The sequence below is a fragment of the Patagioenas fasciata genome, chromosome Z, assembly GCF_037038585.1.
Source record: "Patagioenas fasciata isolate bPatFas1 chromosome Z, bPatFas1.hap1, whole genome shotgun sequence".
In the NCBI taxonomy this organism is placed as follows: domain Eukaryota; kingdom Metazoa; phylum Chordata; class Aves; order Columbiformes; family Columbidae; genus Patagioenas; species Patagioenas fasciata.
In genome coordinates, this window is record NC_092560.1 from 85,272,748 (window position 1) to 85,287,335 (window position 14,588).

At 50.1% G+C, this 14,588-nt stretch overlaps 1 protein-coding gene across 4 annotated transcripts in view; it reads right to left on the reverse strand.

Annotated features, from left to right (window-relative positions):
* LOC136114962 (phospholipid-transporting ATPase IC-like) overlaps nt 1-14,588 on the reverse strand; it is a 28,478-nt gene that overhangs the window by 13,601 nt on the left and 289 nt on the right. For 2 of the 4 annotated variants that reach the window (XM_071801727.1, XM_071801728.1), the window contains exons 2-10: nt 4,341-4,527; nt 3,665-3,762; nt 2,802-2,915; nt 2,170-2,268; nt 2,002-2,063; nt 1,504-1,576; nt 1,339-1,409; nt 939-1,021; nt 137-295 (exon numbers count right to left, since the gene is read on the reverse strand). In XM_071801727.1, the coding sequence (XP_071657828.1) occupies nt 137-295; nt 939-1,021; nt 1,339-1,409; nt 1,504-1,576; nt 2,002-2,063; nt 2,170-2,268; nt 2,802-2,915; nt 3,665-3,762; nt 4,341-4,515 (934 nt within the window). In that variant the 5' untranslated portion in view covers nt 4,516-4,527. Of the gene's footprint in view, nt 1-136; nt 296-938; nt 1,022-1,338; nt 1,410-1,503; nt 1,577-2,001; nt 2,064-2,169; nt 2,269-2,801; nt 2,916-3,664; nt 3,763-4,340; nt 4,528-14,308; nt 14,349-14,415; nt 14,581-14,588 lie in introns of those variants that run through there. The other 2 variants (XM_065860715.2, XM_071801726.1) reach the window with 2 other exon arrangements.

The window sequence follows — 14,588 nt, forward strand, 5'->3', positions numbered from 1 at the left end:
CAAACAAGTGCTAGCATCACTAGTTTACAAAACTGGGACAGAAACCACCGTCAATGTTCCTGTGATAGAGATGCCATCTCCCTCTTTAGGGCATCCTTTAGTTGGTAAATGTTACACATGCTCAGTTCATAAATACCTGCAAATATGACCAGCCCGTGGCAGAAGTCTGTATTCCTGATCTTACATCCACGTAATAAAATCTTATCAGCATCCAGCGAATAACTTGTGTTTCTCCAGAATAACGTTCCTGTGAACTTATCCAGTCGGTTATTAGGTTCTTCACATTCAATTAGACCTAAAACATTTGGAGAAGAATGAGTTCAGTATCCAACAGTTTAACAAAGTGCACTGACCTGTCCTCAGGGTGGAAGCAGTTCACCGCTCCCATGGCCCTTCGCGACTGGCACGCGCACGTATGTGCATCCCCTCTCCCAAACCCCGCTGTCTCCAGCCCTCAACTGTCCTCACGCTCCTGTCACTTCAGTTCTCGCACCGGAGGAGACAAGGAACAGTTCCTCTTGCTTCTCCAGCTCACTCTGCTTTAAGTTGTCTTCTTAAACATTTGCAATTCTAGGATTGCTGAAAAACTCAGCTTGAGATCAAACTTTATGTCAGATCTCAGTAAGAGAAGGGATTCCTGCCCTTTGGGTTTCCACAACACGCACAAAAAGCAGACAGATCATAACGGTAAATACGAAAAGGACAGTAGGAGGTGTTTCTGTCCCCCCGCTCAGCGTGCCGCAGCTCATTCACGGCTAACACCTCATGGTCAGACCGTACTCTGCTGGGCAGAAAGCTCCCCGTGCAGCCCGTTCACGCTGCCTCGCGACAAGCACAGGAACTAACGGCAGAATCCCACCCATCCCTGCCTTCCTCTGCTTGTGCTGGAAACCACTGGAGCAGTGTAGGAACAGCTGTATGAGCACAGCTGTACGAACCATTGAAGTTGGCCATCGCGCTCTCTCCCTGAAGATATCTGTGTGTCACCTCAAGTGCCATTTTGAATTTCAAGTTGGTCTCACTAAGAAGAAAGGATAAAAAGGTTATTTTATTAAAAACACAGATATGGGGAAGAAGTTTGAACAAAGCCAAATTAAAGAGTCCCAGGCTCCTTCCCCTTTCTTCTTATGTCACGTTCCCAACACCTCACACACCTCTGTGGCACTCTGGTGGGCCCTCACCCATTTGTAATGAGCCTTGAATTGTGGGAACCAAAAACTGGGCACAATTTTCCAGGTGTGGCTTAACAAGTGACAGGTCGAGCCTAAAATATGTACTTCTTGCTCTTTTAGCAGTCAGACAAAATTCAATCAAAGAAATCCTGAAGTAGTGCCTTACCCATCTAACTCAGCTGTCTCTACATAGCAGAGGCTGTTTGGCTCTGAGCTGGACAGCAGCAAAATATCAGCCTAGGAAAAAGAAATAAAGAAGCATCATATAAAGTCAAGCCAAGATCCATACAGAGCTGTAGAAACATAAAATAAATACATCTAAAGCACTTACGGGGACAAAAGTGTTTTTCTTCAGACGAAGGATATCACCAACTTTAATATCTTTCCATTTCGTGGTTTTGAACCTAATATCAAGACAGTTTAATAATTATTACTATTTAATCTACAACACTATGCACTCTATAAATCTTGAAATCTTGAACTCTCCTTGGTACAGAAGCACTACAACTCGGTAAGGTGTGGTTTTGTTTTTGGAAACGGCAATTTAGTTGGTGTCTGTAAGTCAGAGGTCAATCTTCTCTTCTCTTCCCTCTTCACCTGTGTATGAATTTCTGTCCTCCTCTCCCAAGAAGTTGCTCTTGCCACAGAATCAGGTTTAAATTACTCTCCTGGGCAATTCTCTTTCATCGTCAATTAGGATTTCGCATGGACAGTGCAGAACAAAGAGGTGAACTGTCCCTGTCATCTGTGGTTTAAGATCTGTGATGAAACTCAGCAACAAGGCAACAAACATTATGCACAAAGTGGAGGGAAGAGGACAAGTACAAACCTCCCATCCCTGATGACCTCGCACGTCCTGTTATTAACCTCGCTGTCCATCCGGTGCCGAGCCTGCAAACCAGGAGCAGAGAATGTACTCCCCGCTACGGATCAGAGTCACAGGAATGAACTACACCGGTTCCTTTTGCCTCTCACATTAACAGAACGTGTTTCTTACAATGTCATCCACGAGGTCTTTGACCGCGGTTATTCCCAGCACCAGGAGCAGGGGCACCAGCGTTGTGTACCACGACAGGGTCGTTATTTGGGGAATCAACTGCAAAGGACAAATAAAATCAGTTCAGCGCAGGATTATCAATCAAGCTCAATTCAGAGTCATTTAATAACGATCTGACTATAACCTAAGAAAGAAAATCAACACATCAGAGAGAATTTCAAGTCAGGTTGTGAAGATGAACGTAACTTTTGCAGGAGAGTCTGCCCGTGCTGCCCCACCTCAGCATCGGCTTCTCTTTAATGACTGCGGATGCTCGTCTGTTCCAGTGACACTTCTGATTTATGAGCAGCGCTTAAAGCCGTCATATTTGACTGAGTGCTAGCCCACAGAAACATCTTTTCCCCATGGAACACATGAAGTCTGTACCTAGCTCAGCCTAGCCAGTACCAAGCCTGGGCAGCTTGTTCCAGACCTCTGCTAAGATGGGCTTAGTTTCTGTTGTTCAGATATGGTTTCTTACACAGCGCCCCGCAATTTCCTGACAGGATAGTGCTGACTTGTGCCATAAGCATCACTCAGCACTAGATCAGCACCTCAAACTCACTTCACAGTCAGTGTTCTGGCTTTCTTACCTGCAAAATGAGGAGGACGAGGAAATAGAAGTTGGCTGCTCTTTTAAACTGTTCAAACAGATTCAGTGGTAAAAAAGTGATAGGGTTGTACCTGTACGTCTTAATTGCATTTCCCTGTTGAAAAAAGCCAAACGTCATTCACAGCAGCAGATTCTTCTCACACTATAAATGTACGATGCCTATGTTTAAGGGGAGCATTTTACAAGTGAAGTCTTTCCTATGAGCTTTGGTAGAGTTGCACCGTTCCTCACCAGTTCGTGTGTCACTGTCTTAACGAAACAAGGAGCCAGCACACCACAGATAAAGCCGGACAGCCCGCGTGTAACCCTGCAGCCCAAGCCTCCGTCCCCCCCAACCGGCACCCACGCTTTGGTACTACAAAAGGGTGAAAAATCAACCTTTTGTCGTGATAAATGAGATAAAAATGTCTCCTTTATCACAATTCGGTGGATTTAGAATGACACTGTTTAAACAACTAGACATTCCCAAATGTCTACTTTTAAGCCTGTCCCAGTCTTTCTTAACTAGGATATTGCTTAATACTACACCGAGACTTCTTACATGGAAGATTACACCTCTGTGGGTGTTTGCAACGGCTGTAGTTGAGCACATAAAACTCAGAATTTGGACTAAGGACGCCTGCCTTCTAATTCTCTACCTCATCTTAAACAAGTTTCTTGATACCTTGATTTTCCATTCACAAACCCAAAAGCAGCTCTACTTCCCCACCCTTGACGGAAATCCTGAGGAAGTGTTAATTGCGGTGTTTACAGTAATCAGCAGTGGCTGGAAAGATCCAACTGACATTAAGAAAGTATTCACCCTGACACTACCAGCACGTAATTGAGATAAAGCAAGCTTACTGCGTATTTGCTTTTTTTGATGCACAGAAATATTGTTCTCTTAAACTGGGGCTGTTCGTAGAAGCGTTGATCATTCGCTTTAATTTGCCAACTGCAGTCTGGAAGAGACAAGGCAAAGTGGATCAGCACCAGATTGTTATAAATGTGAGGGAACAAACCTGGAGCCTCAGGTTTTCTCTCCAATGTCATCTTTTAAAGGTACTCTCAACTGCAAATAAAATCAGGAAGCCACAAAACTAGCATTGAAGCTGAAATCTCATCTGTGTGAGGCTCAGAAAGCAGAAGTGCATGCAAACCAACTGACTGAACGCAGCAGACTGGCTTATGCTGCTCAGGTTTCCAGGGCATGGGGAGGACCAGTATCCCCAGCTCTGCGGGGCAGCGCCCAGCCCCCGTGCACCCAGGGCCTGCCCTAATGAAGGCAGGGTCCCTGCGCAGACCATCAGCTGTGTGCAACAAGCAGCGGCACGGAGCTCTGGCTGCAGGTCGGAATGAAGGTGATGTTCTTTCTGACGCTTGTTACTCTGAATTCTCATCACTTACTTCTCCACAGATTCAGATAAGCCATTCCAAACCCTACTCTAACGAATATGCACTAAAAATCAAATTGATCTGCGCTCAGCCTCCGTATTCAGGATCATTTGCTACGTAAACGGAGTTTCTGTCGTAACGTTACCTTTTTTCAGTGGCTCTTGGCTCTCCTCTCTGTTGATTCCGTTCTGTTCTGGTTCGACCACAGGCTGCCGACTGTCCAGCTCGTCCTCCGTCTCATCGTCACTGTACGGCATCACCTCATCGTTGGGCTGGGAATCCTCATCAAAGGTGGTCTCCGAATCCCTTTCTGACATCATGCTGCCGGTACCCTGCAAGCATTTTGTACAAGTTATGGAAAGGAGTTAAGGCAGCAAGTGCTGGAAACACATCTCCCTAATTTTACTCTGTTGATGGTCACCAGAACCCACACATGAAACCAGTTTCCCTGGCAGACGCAGAGCACAGGCTGGGTTTTCCCAAAGTCACGAGGCAGTGGATTTCACAGCGAGCCCTTCATTAGCGTCCTCCCGTACGTAATTACGGGTGCTCGCACAAGAGAGGGAGGAACGCCCTGGTGCAGCACACCTTGCGTGGGAGGCAGCAATTCGGGAGCCCACAAACACCCAGTGGCCAGCACACGGTCTGCTGCGGAGCCACAGTGGGGCTGGACCTGGCCACCAGCTGGGGGCCTGTCCCGCCTGTCTCGGGACCCCCATAGGGAGCGGCCCTGCTCTTGCTGGCACCTCCAAACCAAACCCAAGTCAAAGCAGCGCTGCAGCCAATGCCAGCACGTGCCCAGCAGCAGCCCAGTCCCGCCTGCCGCCCCGTCCTGCAGCAGAGCCCGGCTCTGGGCAGGTCCATGCCATCCTGCACCCGCCCGCGGCTGCTGCAGCACCAGCAGCCACTGCTGCTGACACCAGACCCTGTCCACAGCCACCCTAGTTCTATTTCTGCAAGGCTGAATTGTCTCCTGTCCTTAATATCTCTTATAAGATAGCATAAATATTGCACGAGCATTTAATATGCCCCTCCAGCGTCGGGACTGTTGGCTGGCAGCCCAGAGCCCGCCGCTCACGGGCGCAGCACGGCACTGCTCGCCCGGCACTCGGATTCCACTGCCAGTTTACAGAATCAACCGAAACCACCAGGTATCCTGTGGACACACAGTCTGATTTAAATTGGACCAATACAACTTCTCCCAAGACGCACTCAGGCTGTTAGAGGCCGCTCACTGATGCAATCGGCCAGGAGTATGACAGCCAGCGCCAACACAGTTGTGGAACCTGAAACCTTTGTGAAAAGATCCTTTGTTTTCCTAAATAGCCTTGGAGTTAGGGAACTCACCTCGAGACCCACGAGATTCAAGCTCGAACTCAGGCACTCGAATACCTCACTGTGATATTTTGCTTTACTTCTCATCTTTTACTCCTTTTGTTCCTTCTCGACTACCACTCCGTCCCCATAAAACCTCGTATTTCACGTGCTACAGAAAGGAAGGACAGCATTAACCAGAAGCCTGCACCAAGCCCTTCTCGGAGCCGCCGGCGCGGGCCCCGCAGCCGTGCAGACAGAGCCTCGCCACGCGGGGCTGCGGCGCAGACGCGGTTGCCCGACCTGCAGTGGGGCTCGGGGGCCCAGGTGACATGGAGGTTTCAGTCCCTCGAGAGCCAGGCAGGCGCTGCTGAACCGGGCGCTGGCCTTGCCTCTCACCGTCTGCAAGCTCCGAGTTGCTGAGCAGGACGTGCAGCCAACGCAAACACTGACTTTTTCCTCTTCTTTTCAATCCCAAGAGGGATACGGACAATCCTGCCATCCGTGCCTCAGCTTTGCGAGCTAGCCAGGTCAGACTCTTCACCCTCATGCCTACTTTGGGCTTTACAGACACGTTTTCTCTGTGCTGAACATCTCCTCAGGCAGAAGACATAACTCTGTTTTCAATCACAAGTTGCTTGACTGCTAGACAAAATCCTTTCAGACCAGGACAGAATGCTCAGTTCCCCTGTGAAATACCTATAAATCTATATTATATACCTATAATATCTAAAATACAAAACGCAACAGCAGCCCGTGATGCTAGTGGGAATGGCAGTGCAGTCGTTTGCTGGGGGAAGTTCAAATCAGTTGTACTCACTTGCCCTCCTCCAAGAACCGGACTGCAGCTGGAGAGCTCGGCTAACGGAGCAGACCTCGTTAACTGCTCCCTGCGGCACGGCTGCCCTGCCGGGCTGCCCCGGGCTGCAGGCAGGGCCAGCACCGTTTCTGCAGAAGGCACCAAACCGCACACCCGGCAGGGATGTCAGGCAGAGTTTACCAACCACGGATCCACGCGATGCAGGGGGCACCAGCTCTGCACCCCAGGGTTCAGTGCTGCCATCCCCAGAGACATCGCTGCTGGCCCGTACACCCACTGCCCTTGGGGACAGCGGCCGAGGGGACCCTGGTGGCACTGCCGGGAGCATGGACAGGGCTGTGAGGGGATCACAGCGGCCGAAGGGACCCTGGTGGCACTGCTGGGAGCACGGACAGGGCTGTGGGTGAACGTGGGGCTGGCCGGGAGGCTGCAGAGGCCCCTGTGCTCAGGAGAGAGCAGAGAGGGGCCCAGGGTAAAGGGGTCCTCCAGTGCTGGGGTGACCAAGCAGTGCAGAGCTGGGTTTCTGGGCACCTGGTCTGCAGGAGAAGGGCCGGATGGGAGGTCAACGCCATGCCAGAAGTTCAGGGGAAGGTGGGGAGCGATCACAAGGTGAAAGAGGAGACGGGAGAACCGAGAGCACAGAGCAGCAGAGATAACCAATACTGAGGCAGTGGGGATGGAAGGGAGCAGAGCGCACATCCAGCGGCACGAGGCACAGAGAACCAAAAGTGAATTAAATATGGCAGGAAGAGATGCGGCTCCTACTGATTTCTGCAGCGGTCACTATTCTGGGGAGAAAAAAGACACCACAATTAAAAAAAAAAAAGAACCAAAAAGGCTATACCATGCAGGAGAAACAACCTATTTATTAACAACGCTGAAATAAAATGAAAGCAACAGCCCATTCTTCAAAGGAGCTGCTCTCAGAAGAGGGATGGACCATTTCTTAGCTTTGCGTGCACTGTTTTTATGTTCAGACTTGAGCTGAAACAACAACTGCTACAAAACAGTCTGTCAAGCAAGGGCTTGGTTTGCTGGAGCTGGGGGTAACATTGTTACAAACAAGATCGAACCCCTTTCCCTCTTCACAACAATCTCTCACATCAAGCTTAAATTCAACCAATAATTAGAAATGTTTGAACATACACAGCAGGAAAATAATGAGCAGGATGAATTCCAGCACAAGAAAAGCTGCACGGAGCCTCTCGGAGACAGGAGCAGCGTTTCACACACCCAGATGTGCGTGACTCCGTGTAACACAAGCTCCACATGGAAAGCTGAGGGTCCTGTGGGGGACGGAGCTGTGCGTTCCCAGGGCAGCCGCTCCTGAGCTGGGCACCGGCAGCTCCGGTGCTGGCGCGGGGCAGAACCAGGCGAACGGGCCGATCCCGCACCAAACGGAGCTGATCCCACCGCGGGGTGGTGTGGGCAGGTAGAGCGGAGGAAAACAGCGTTAAACACAAGTTTCATCAGACCTGCTTGAGTTTATTTACTAAAAGGGCAGAAAACTCCGGTGCAAATTCCACAGGTTTTATGTGTGCTCGTGCCCCGGGGCAAGTACCAGCTAACTGGGAATAACTCAGACCTTGGGATAAAAGCATTTACTGCATTTGTTTGAAGGCAATAAAACAACAACTAAAAAATTCCTACTAGAAATTCTCCTCTGAGAGTCACTGCGTGTGACACTGTTGCAAGACCCCGGGGTCCCAGGGACCATAACTTCAATGCTTGGGGTCACTCAAAGTGGCCTGAAAACAAAGTTACAGATCCACCTAAAAGAAGCTGAGCACAACTCCTCCTCCGCCCCCCCGCAGATTGCCGCTTCGGAACCCAACAGCACCGGGATTTTAAGCCAAGGTCACAAAACAAACTCAAATGGTACAAAACACAAGGTCAGAGAGACCTTTCTAAACTACTCTAGGTCTGTGGAGTTAAAGGACAGAAAAGCTACAGCGAGGTGTTTCACTGATATTTAACCGGGTATTTTAAAAAGCAAACATATGAAAGACCCGATCCTCAGATATTTTGGTTTTATCCCATATCTCTTTACTCTAGAAAGCTTACAAGAGCCATCAGTACACATTAAAGCAAAGCAACGCCAGAAGCAGGTAAATGCAAACAATCCGAGCCGGTACACACCAAACTGGCACCCACCCAACCCCGGCACCTGGCGAGCCGGTACACACCAAACTGGCACCCACCCAACCCCGGCACCTGGCGAGCCGGTACACACCAAACTGGCACCCACCCAACCCCGGCACCTGGCGAGCCGGTACACACCAAACTGGCACCCACCCAACCCCGGCACCTGGCGAGCCGGTACACACCAAACTGGCACCCACCCAACCCCGGCACCTGGCGAGCCCGTCCCGCCGTCAGCCAAATGGAGTGCCAGGCTGTGCCACGGTAATAAACACAGTCACACCAACGTCCTGCCCAATAAAATGAGAATGGACTCCAAATCCCCTTGGGAATCCCCACCGAACGCATCAAAGCCTGGACTCTGCTTGGAGCTCCAACAACGAACCAGCCACAGGACACTTGTTTTCCTTGTGAGCAGGAAGAGTGTTGCAATATTCCCCATATTCACCAACTGACGTGTTTTTAAAAGCTTTCCTATACTCATTGGGTTTATTTATTTACTACATGTCACTGGACAAAGAAACACCGAAAACCAACCCCTGCTCCCAGGAGCACTTCCCAAACTGCAGCTAGATACCGTGTCCAACATTAACCTTGGAGGGAGGGGTTCCCCCAGGGACTTTCTAGCAGATGCACAATTCCTCCAATTACATTTTCCCCGGAGAGACAGAGGTAATTATTCTGCCATCTTCAGCTGTAACACATTGCTCATCTTGCCAATAACTGGGATTTTAAACTAAAAACGAAGCACGAAACAAAGACACCCTGTTAGGTACCAATACAGCAACTGCAGGGATGCTTGCAGGACTGCGATCCAAACCACCAAAATTAAACCAGAGCCCGCAGAGGGCTCTGATGGCTCTGTCAAAGCAGTCACCTGTATTTAAGAGACCTACGTCCATCCCCCAGCTTATACCCTCGGAGGTTTAAGAATGACTTTTGATCCGTGGGCACATGGTTAGAGAACGGCTCTAACAACGTTAGAGAGCTGAAGGAGCAGAAAACAAGGTTTTATTCGTGAAGTGAAATTCCTACAGCCAAAAAAGGCATTTGGCACCTAAATGTCCACGGGCTGGTACGAACAACAAACGAGACGATAGCTGCAGGTGAGCACTACAGGACCTGCAGCAGAACCGCTCCCATCCAGCCCATAACCATCCGCAGGGAACAGGGGCTCGGGCAACGCTGCTCAGCTCTCGCTCGCTATTTAATCCTCACCGAGCGGCACCCAGAACCAAAGGCCTTCCATGGTGGGATATTGCGTTTCTAGTCTCACTCCACTGATCCCAGCCAAATGCTTTAATAGCGTATCGTCCTTCATTAAAAATGTATTAATCAGCTAATCTGCCTGTAACACGAGCTTCTACAGGGAGACAGGCAAATAATAAGCTTTGCTTTCAAAATGTAAGAAACAGATCACGTATTACTTCAAATAGGAAATCTTACTGGTAACAAGTGTTGTGACAGCCAGATAGAAGGATCTTCTGACCAACCCAAACCTCCCAGCTAATCTTCATGATTTTTAGGAAGAAAAAGTAGTGACTTGAAATAGCTTGAATCAACACAAGGAAACAACCTTTGTTCCAAACTCTACCAGGCTTTGGTTGGATTGCCATGCAAATTAAACTCAACAATTTATATAGCTTCTTCACACAAACCAGTTACATTTACTTCACCAAATGACTACTTTCAAGTGATTGAACACCCTCAAAATCACCTCTTCACGGGGAACAATTTCTGGAACACCCTGAGTTCTGCCCACACCCTCCTGGTGTGCCAGGTAAGGCCCGGCCCTGGCCCCGTCCCACAGAAAGGCAGCCCCAAGAGCCCGGGTCACCGTTTCGGGCCGGCTGGGACTGCTCTGGCCACCCAGGGCAGTCCGCATCGAGCGGCACCGACGTGGGATCAGTACACCAGAGGGGGGCAAACCGAACCCCAGCGCTGGAGCCTCAACTCCAAGACAACCAGGCACACTTTGCATTAGGCAAAAAAATCCCATAGGTTATAATTCAGAACGTATCCTATATGGTGCGTGCCCTTTAGCATCACCCGCAGCGCCCCAGTGACTATCGCGGTGTCGGGGCTGGGTGCAGTCGATCAGATGGGCGGTTCTGGCACTGGTGCAGCGGCACAACCGCGGACACTGACCTGCCGAGTGCGTCACCGGCACCAAACGGGGCGGCTCACGGCCATGGCAAACCAGCAGAGGTTGGCTTGTCTGCCAGAGCTCCCGCAGCTCCCCAGCACAGCCGCTCGGGCCAGGCACGCTCCTCAGAACCAACGGTGCTCAGAGCAGCCGGAGAGCACACGCGAACCAAACCACGGCACTGAGGAAACAAGCTGCTGACCTGACACATCATCTTCATCGCACTGTGACCACGGAGAAAGTTCCCACCCTGAAACTGGCAACACGTCTAACATGAGGTGACTCAGAATTCCTATCAAAAGAGATTAAAATCCAAGTGATTAAAATCTGGCTGTAGATAAAATGCTCGTGGAGACGCAGTGCGCCTACACATCCCAGGACACCAGAACACACGTCATACCTGATGAGTCCGAGATCTGCAGCACTCGGCAGAACCACAAAAACTTCCAAGAGCACTCGCAGAGACCCAGGTGATCACCGCAGCCTGAGAAATCCCCGGGGAACCTGTTCTGTAAGCAACCGGGCTCGTATGAGTTAGCCTGGTTATGTCGTCTATTGCTGCCATTCACCCACCCCAAGTTCTATGCACACACGTATGTATAAATACACACACAAAACTTTTAAGTACAAAATGTATATATGTATTGATTCACAATAGTACCTCATCTGACAGAAAACATTTATAAAAGGGGTTGTTTCGAGCAATTTGTGACAACAAATTGTGCAGAGGTTGCTCAAAACATTAGTCTGGATAGTAGAAGTTAATTTCACTTTCCACAAGCATCAGATGATAAAATTCACATCTTGTATCTATTGATCAGCAATAATGCAGAATCTATACTCTACCAGAGAATAAGCAATAACAACAGCATTAGTACCCACCAGAGGAATTTGACTGGTGGCCATCGAGCACTCAAAGTATAGCTGCCTGTTCACATTTTAAGATTGCCATGTATGAAAATGAATCTGAAGGCCATTCCAGCCTAAGTGAATTGACCTCTCTGAGCCAACAGGACTCTGCACAGGGAAGAGATGAACCGGTCACCAACAGTGGAGCAGAGACCAGCAACAGAGACCACAGTCCACGCTCCGTGAGGTTAAGCAAGGACAGGTGAAGATGGGCCGCTTGCAGAAACAAAATCAGAATTTTACCCCTTATCTGCACTAGGATTTTTCATTAACAGATATAGCAGATACATCTTTTAAAGTCCAAGTCAAGACAAGTTATCTTTGCAGAAGATAACAAATTTGGCAACCTTTGTCCGAGCTGCAGGTTTGGTGCACTCTGGAGGGGTTTCAACCTGCCTCTTACAGAGCTCATTACGCTGCTCTCAGGGTTCACGTTAGAAAACAGAAAACCTTTGTTTTAATGAAGGAAAAGTGAATTATTTTTGTGCACACATGAAATGTATTGTTTGGCATGGAAGATTTTTAGAACTTTAAATGGAGTTCTTTTGCTAGATGTTATCCCTCCCCATCGGAAGCAGCAGGTATTTTTAACTGTAAAAAATGAAGGTTACTCCACTGCCCGGGCTGGAGCTCACACAGCAACACATCCTTTCTGTCAGCACCGAGAGCCGTCTTCTCAACGGCTCTTTATCAACAGGGTTGTCACTGAGCCCAGGGGCTGCGGTACAGCCTGGAGCGATGGGACCCTCGGCACAGAGGCCCCCGCCCGCTCCAGAGTGACACGGGTCCCACTGTCACCCGGGCCCCATCTGCAACGAAACCATGTTTGAGAACAGTTTCTGGGGCTCATGAGACCACGAGCACGCAAACACCAAAGAACATTTCTTTGAGGCAAACAGGGAAACTAACTCGCCCTGCAATGCTTTCTTAACAAAAAGAGATTCCTGGTTAGCTCTGCAAGCCCTCCGTGCTGCCTCCTCCTCCCCTCTCCGCAGAAAGTCCCTTTGGCAAGTGACCTGGTTCCTTCCCTGATTCGTTTCCTGCTTTATCTACACTGCTTATTCTCCCACACACACCTTTTTTTTCTCCTTTACATGTCACTTTTAGGTCTCCCCATCCATCAGTGTAAACAAAAGCACCCATGAACTGGCTGAAACTGTTAAATTAAAAGCATATATCTAATTTATATAAGAACAGATGAGGAGAAGGCACACGCAGCACCAAGCCCACCACTACGAGTTACAGACCAATGCTGCGAGCTCTCCCAAAAGCAGAGGCGCAGCAGCCGTGCCCATCGCAGGGCGCAGCACCTGGAAGCAGGGCTGAGAGCTCGAGCACCAGCGCCGGGGATTTAATGGGAACCGTGTTCTTCACCCCGACAAGCGCAGAAACACACAGAGGTTAAGTGATTTGCCCAAGGCCACGCGGCAGGTCACAGCCACAGCCAGGCTTGGGTTTCAGCAGCTCCTGGCTAATATCCTGCATTCAATTACGTCTGCACAAAGCATCGCATTTAACTGAGGCCAGATTAAAGAAATTGCCAAGGAAGAACATCAAACCCCTTCATAATTAAAACAAAATCAAACAGAACTCTCCCCATATCTAAATGTGGGCAACACGCTACATTTAGGACCAATACAATTACAGACGCCATCAAAATAAAAGCTGGAACAACAAAAGAGTATGTAAAATGAGTTCTAGCTAATTTAAACATATGGCTTCAATGCATAGCAAGCAAGCTTTTTGAATTCACTATCACAACTGCAAAGCAAGGCACTACAATATCCACGGGCTGTCTCTCAAGGGAGAATTAAACAAAGACAACAGTTTAGAAGTTACTGAAAATTATCTTTATGATACCTACAAGTTCACAAAGAGACAAATATAGGTCTAGGACTGATAAAATACAAACCAGACTCTAATGTGAACTTCCATAACAGTAATGCTGAAGCTGACAAGAGAAAACACAAAATGACCAAATACCACTTGACACTGGAACCAGACTTGGAAGAGAAAGACACTTACAAAACCAGAACCAAGCAGAAACTGTGAGCCAAGCCGAGGCGCTTGCGCAGGGAGTCGCGGCGCAGGGAGTCGCGGCGCAGGGAGTCGCGGCGCAGGGAGTCGTGGCGCAGGGAGTCGCGGCGCAGGGCTCCGGCGGCTGCCAAGGTGGGGCTGTACAGACCAGGGCACCCGTGGGCGCCACCGGCTCGCCCTGGCACTGCCATCCAGACCCCACCACACACACCAGACAAGAACCGCTGCGCTGCCGCTCGGTACCAGGAACTATTGCCAGAGGCTCCCTGCCCCGCGTGGCTTCGGGTTCAAATGTTGCTGCTGACATTCGGGCAGGTGGTGAAATGCTTCACTAGCTGCTCCGTCTCAGTTCCGTCCATGCTAGTTAAGCCAGAGATGCAAAGCTGTAGGAAACACGACTCAGATACTGATTTTTTTGGGGTCACAAAATGCTTTTCATCTCCCACGTGACTGACCCCACAAGTAACTTTTCCAGCATTTTCTGTTGCAGAATTCTGACAGTTCCTTAATACGAACACCTATTGCTGCTCTAAAGGCTGAGTAAATATTGACTGATGAGTAATCACCCCGCAACCACGGAAACTATTTTCCTCATTTATAGATGGCGGGTTGGGGGGGGAACCAGAAGCGGAACCACTGGCCCAAGGCCACACAGCCCGGTCAGCAGAACGGGAACACCTGCGGCGCCGGCGCTCGGCGGGGCCGCTCCTGCGCCTCCCCCGGCACACACCCGCGCCCTCCTCACCGCAGCCCGGCCGGTCCGCGCGTCAGTGCCCCCGCAGCCCGGTCGGTGCCCCCGGTCGGTGCCCCCGGTCCGTCCCCCGCCGGTCCCCGCGCCCCCCGAGGCCTCACCGGCAGCAGGGCCCTCAGGCCGCCCGCTCGGCACCCGCCGCCGCACGGTCCCCAGACGAAGCCGCTCTCCTCGGAATGAATATTCAATGGTTTAAATATTCATGGCGCTGCTGGGCCGCCCCAGCCCAATGGAAAAAGAGCTCCCCGGGGCCGGCCCCGCCCGAGCGCACGGC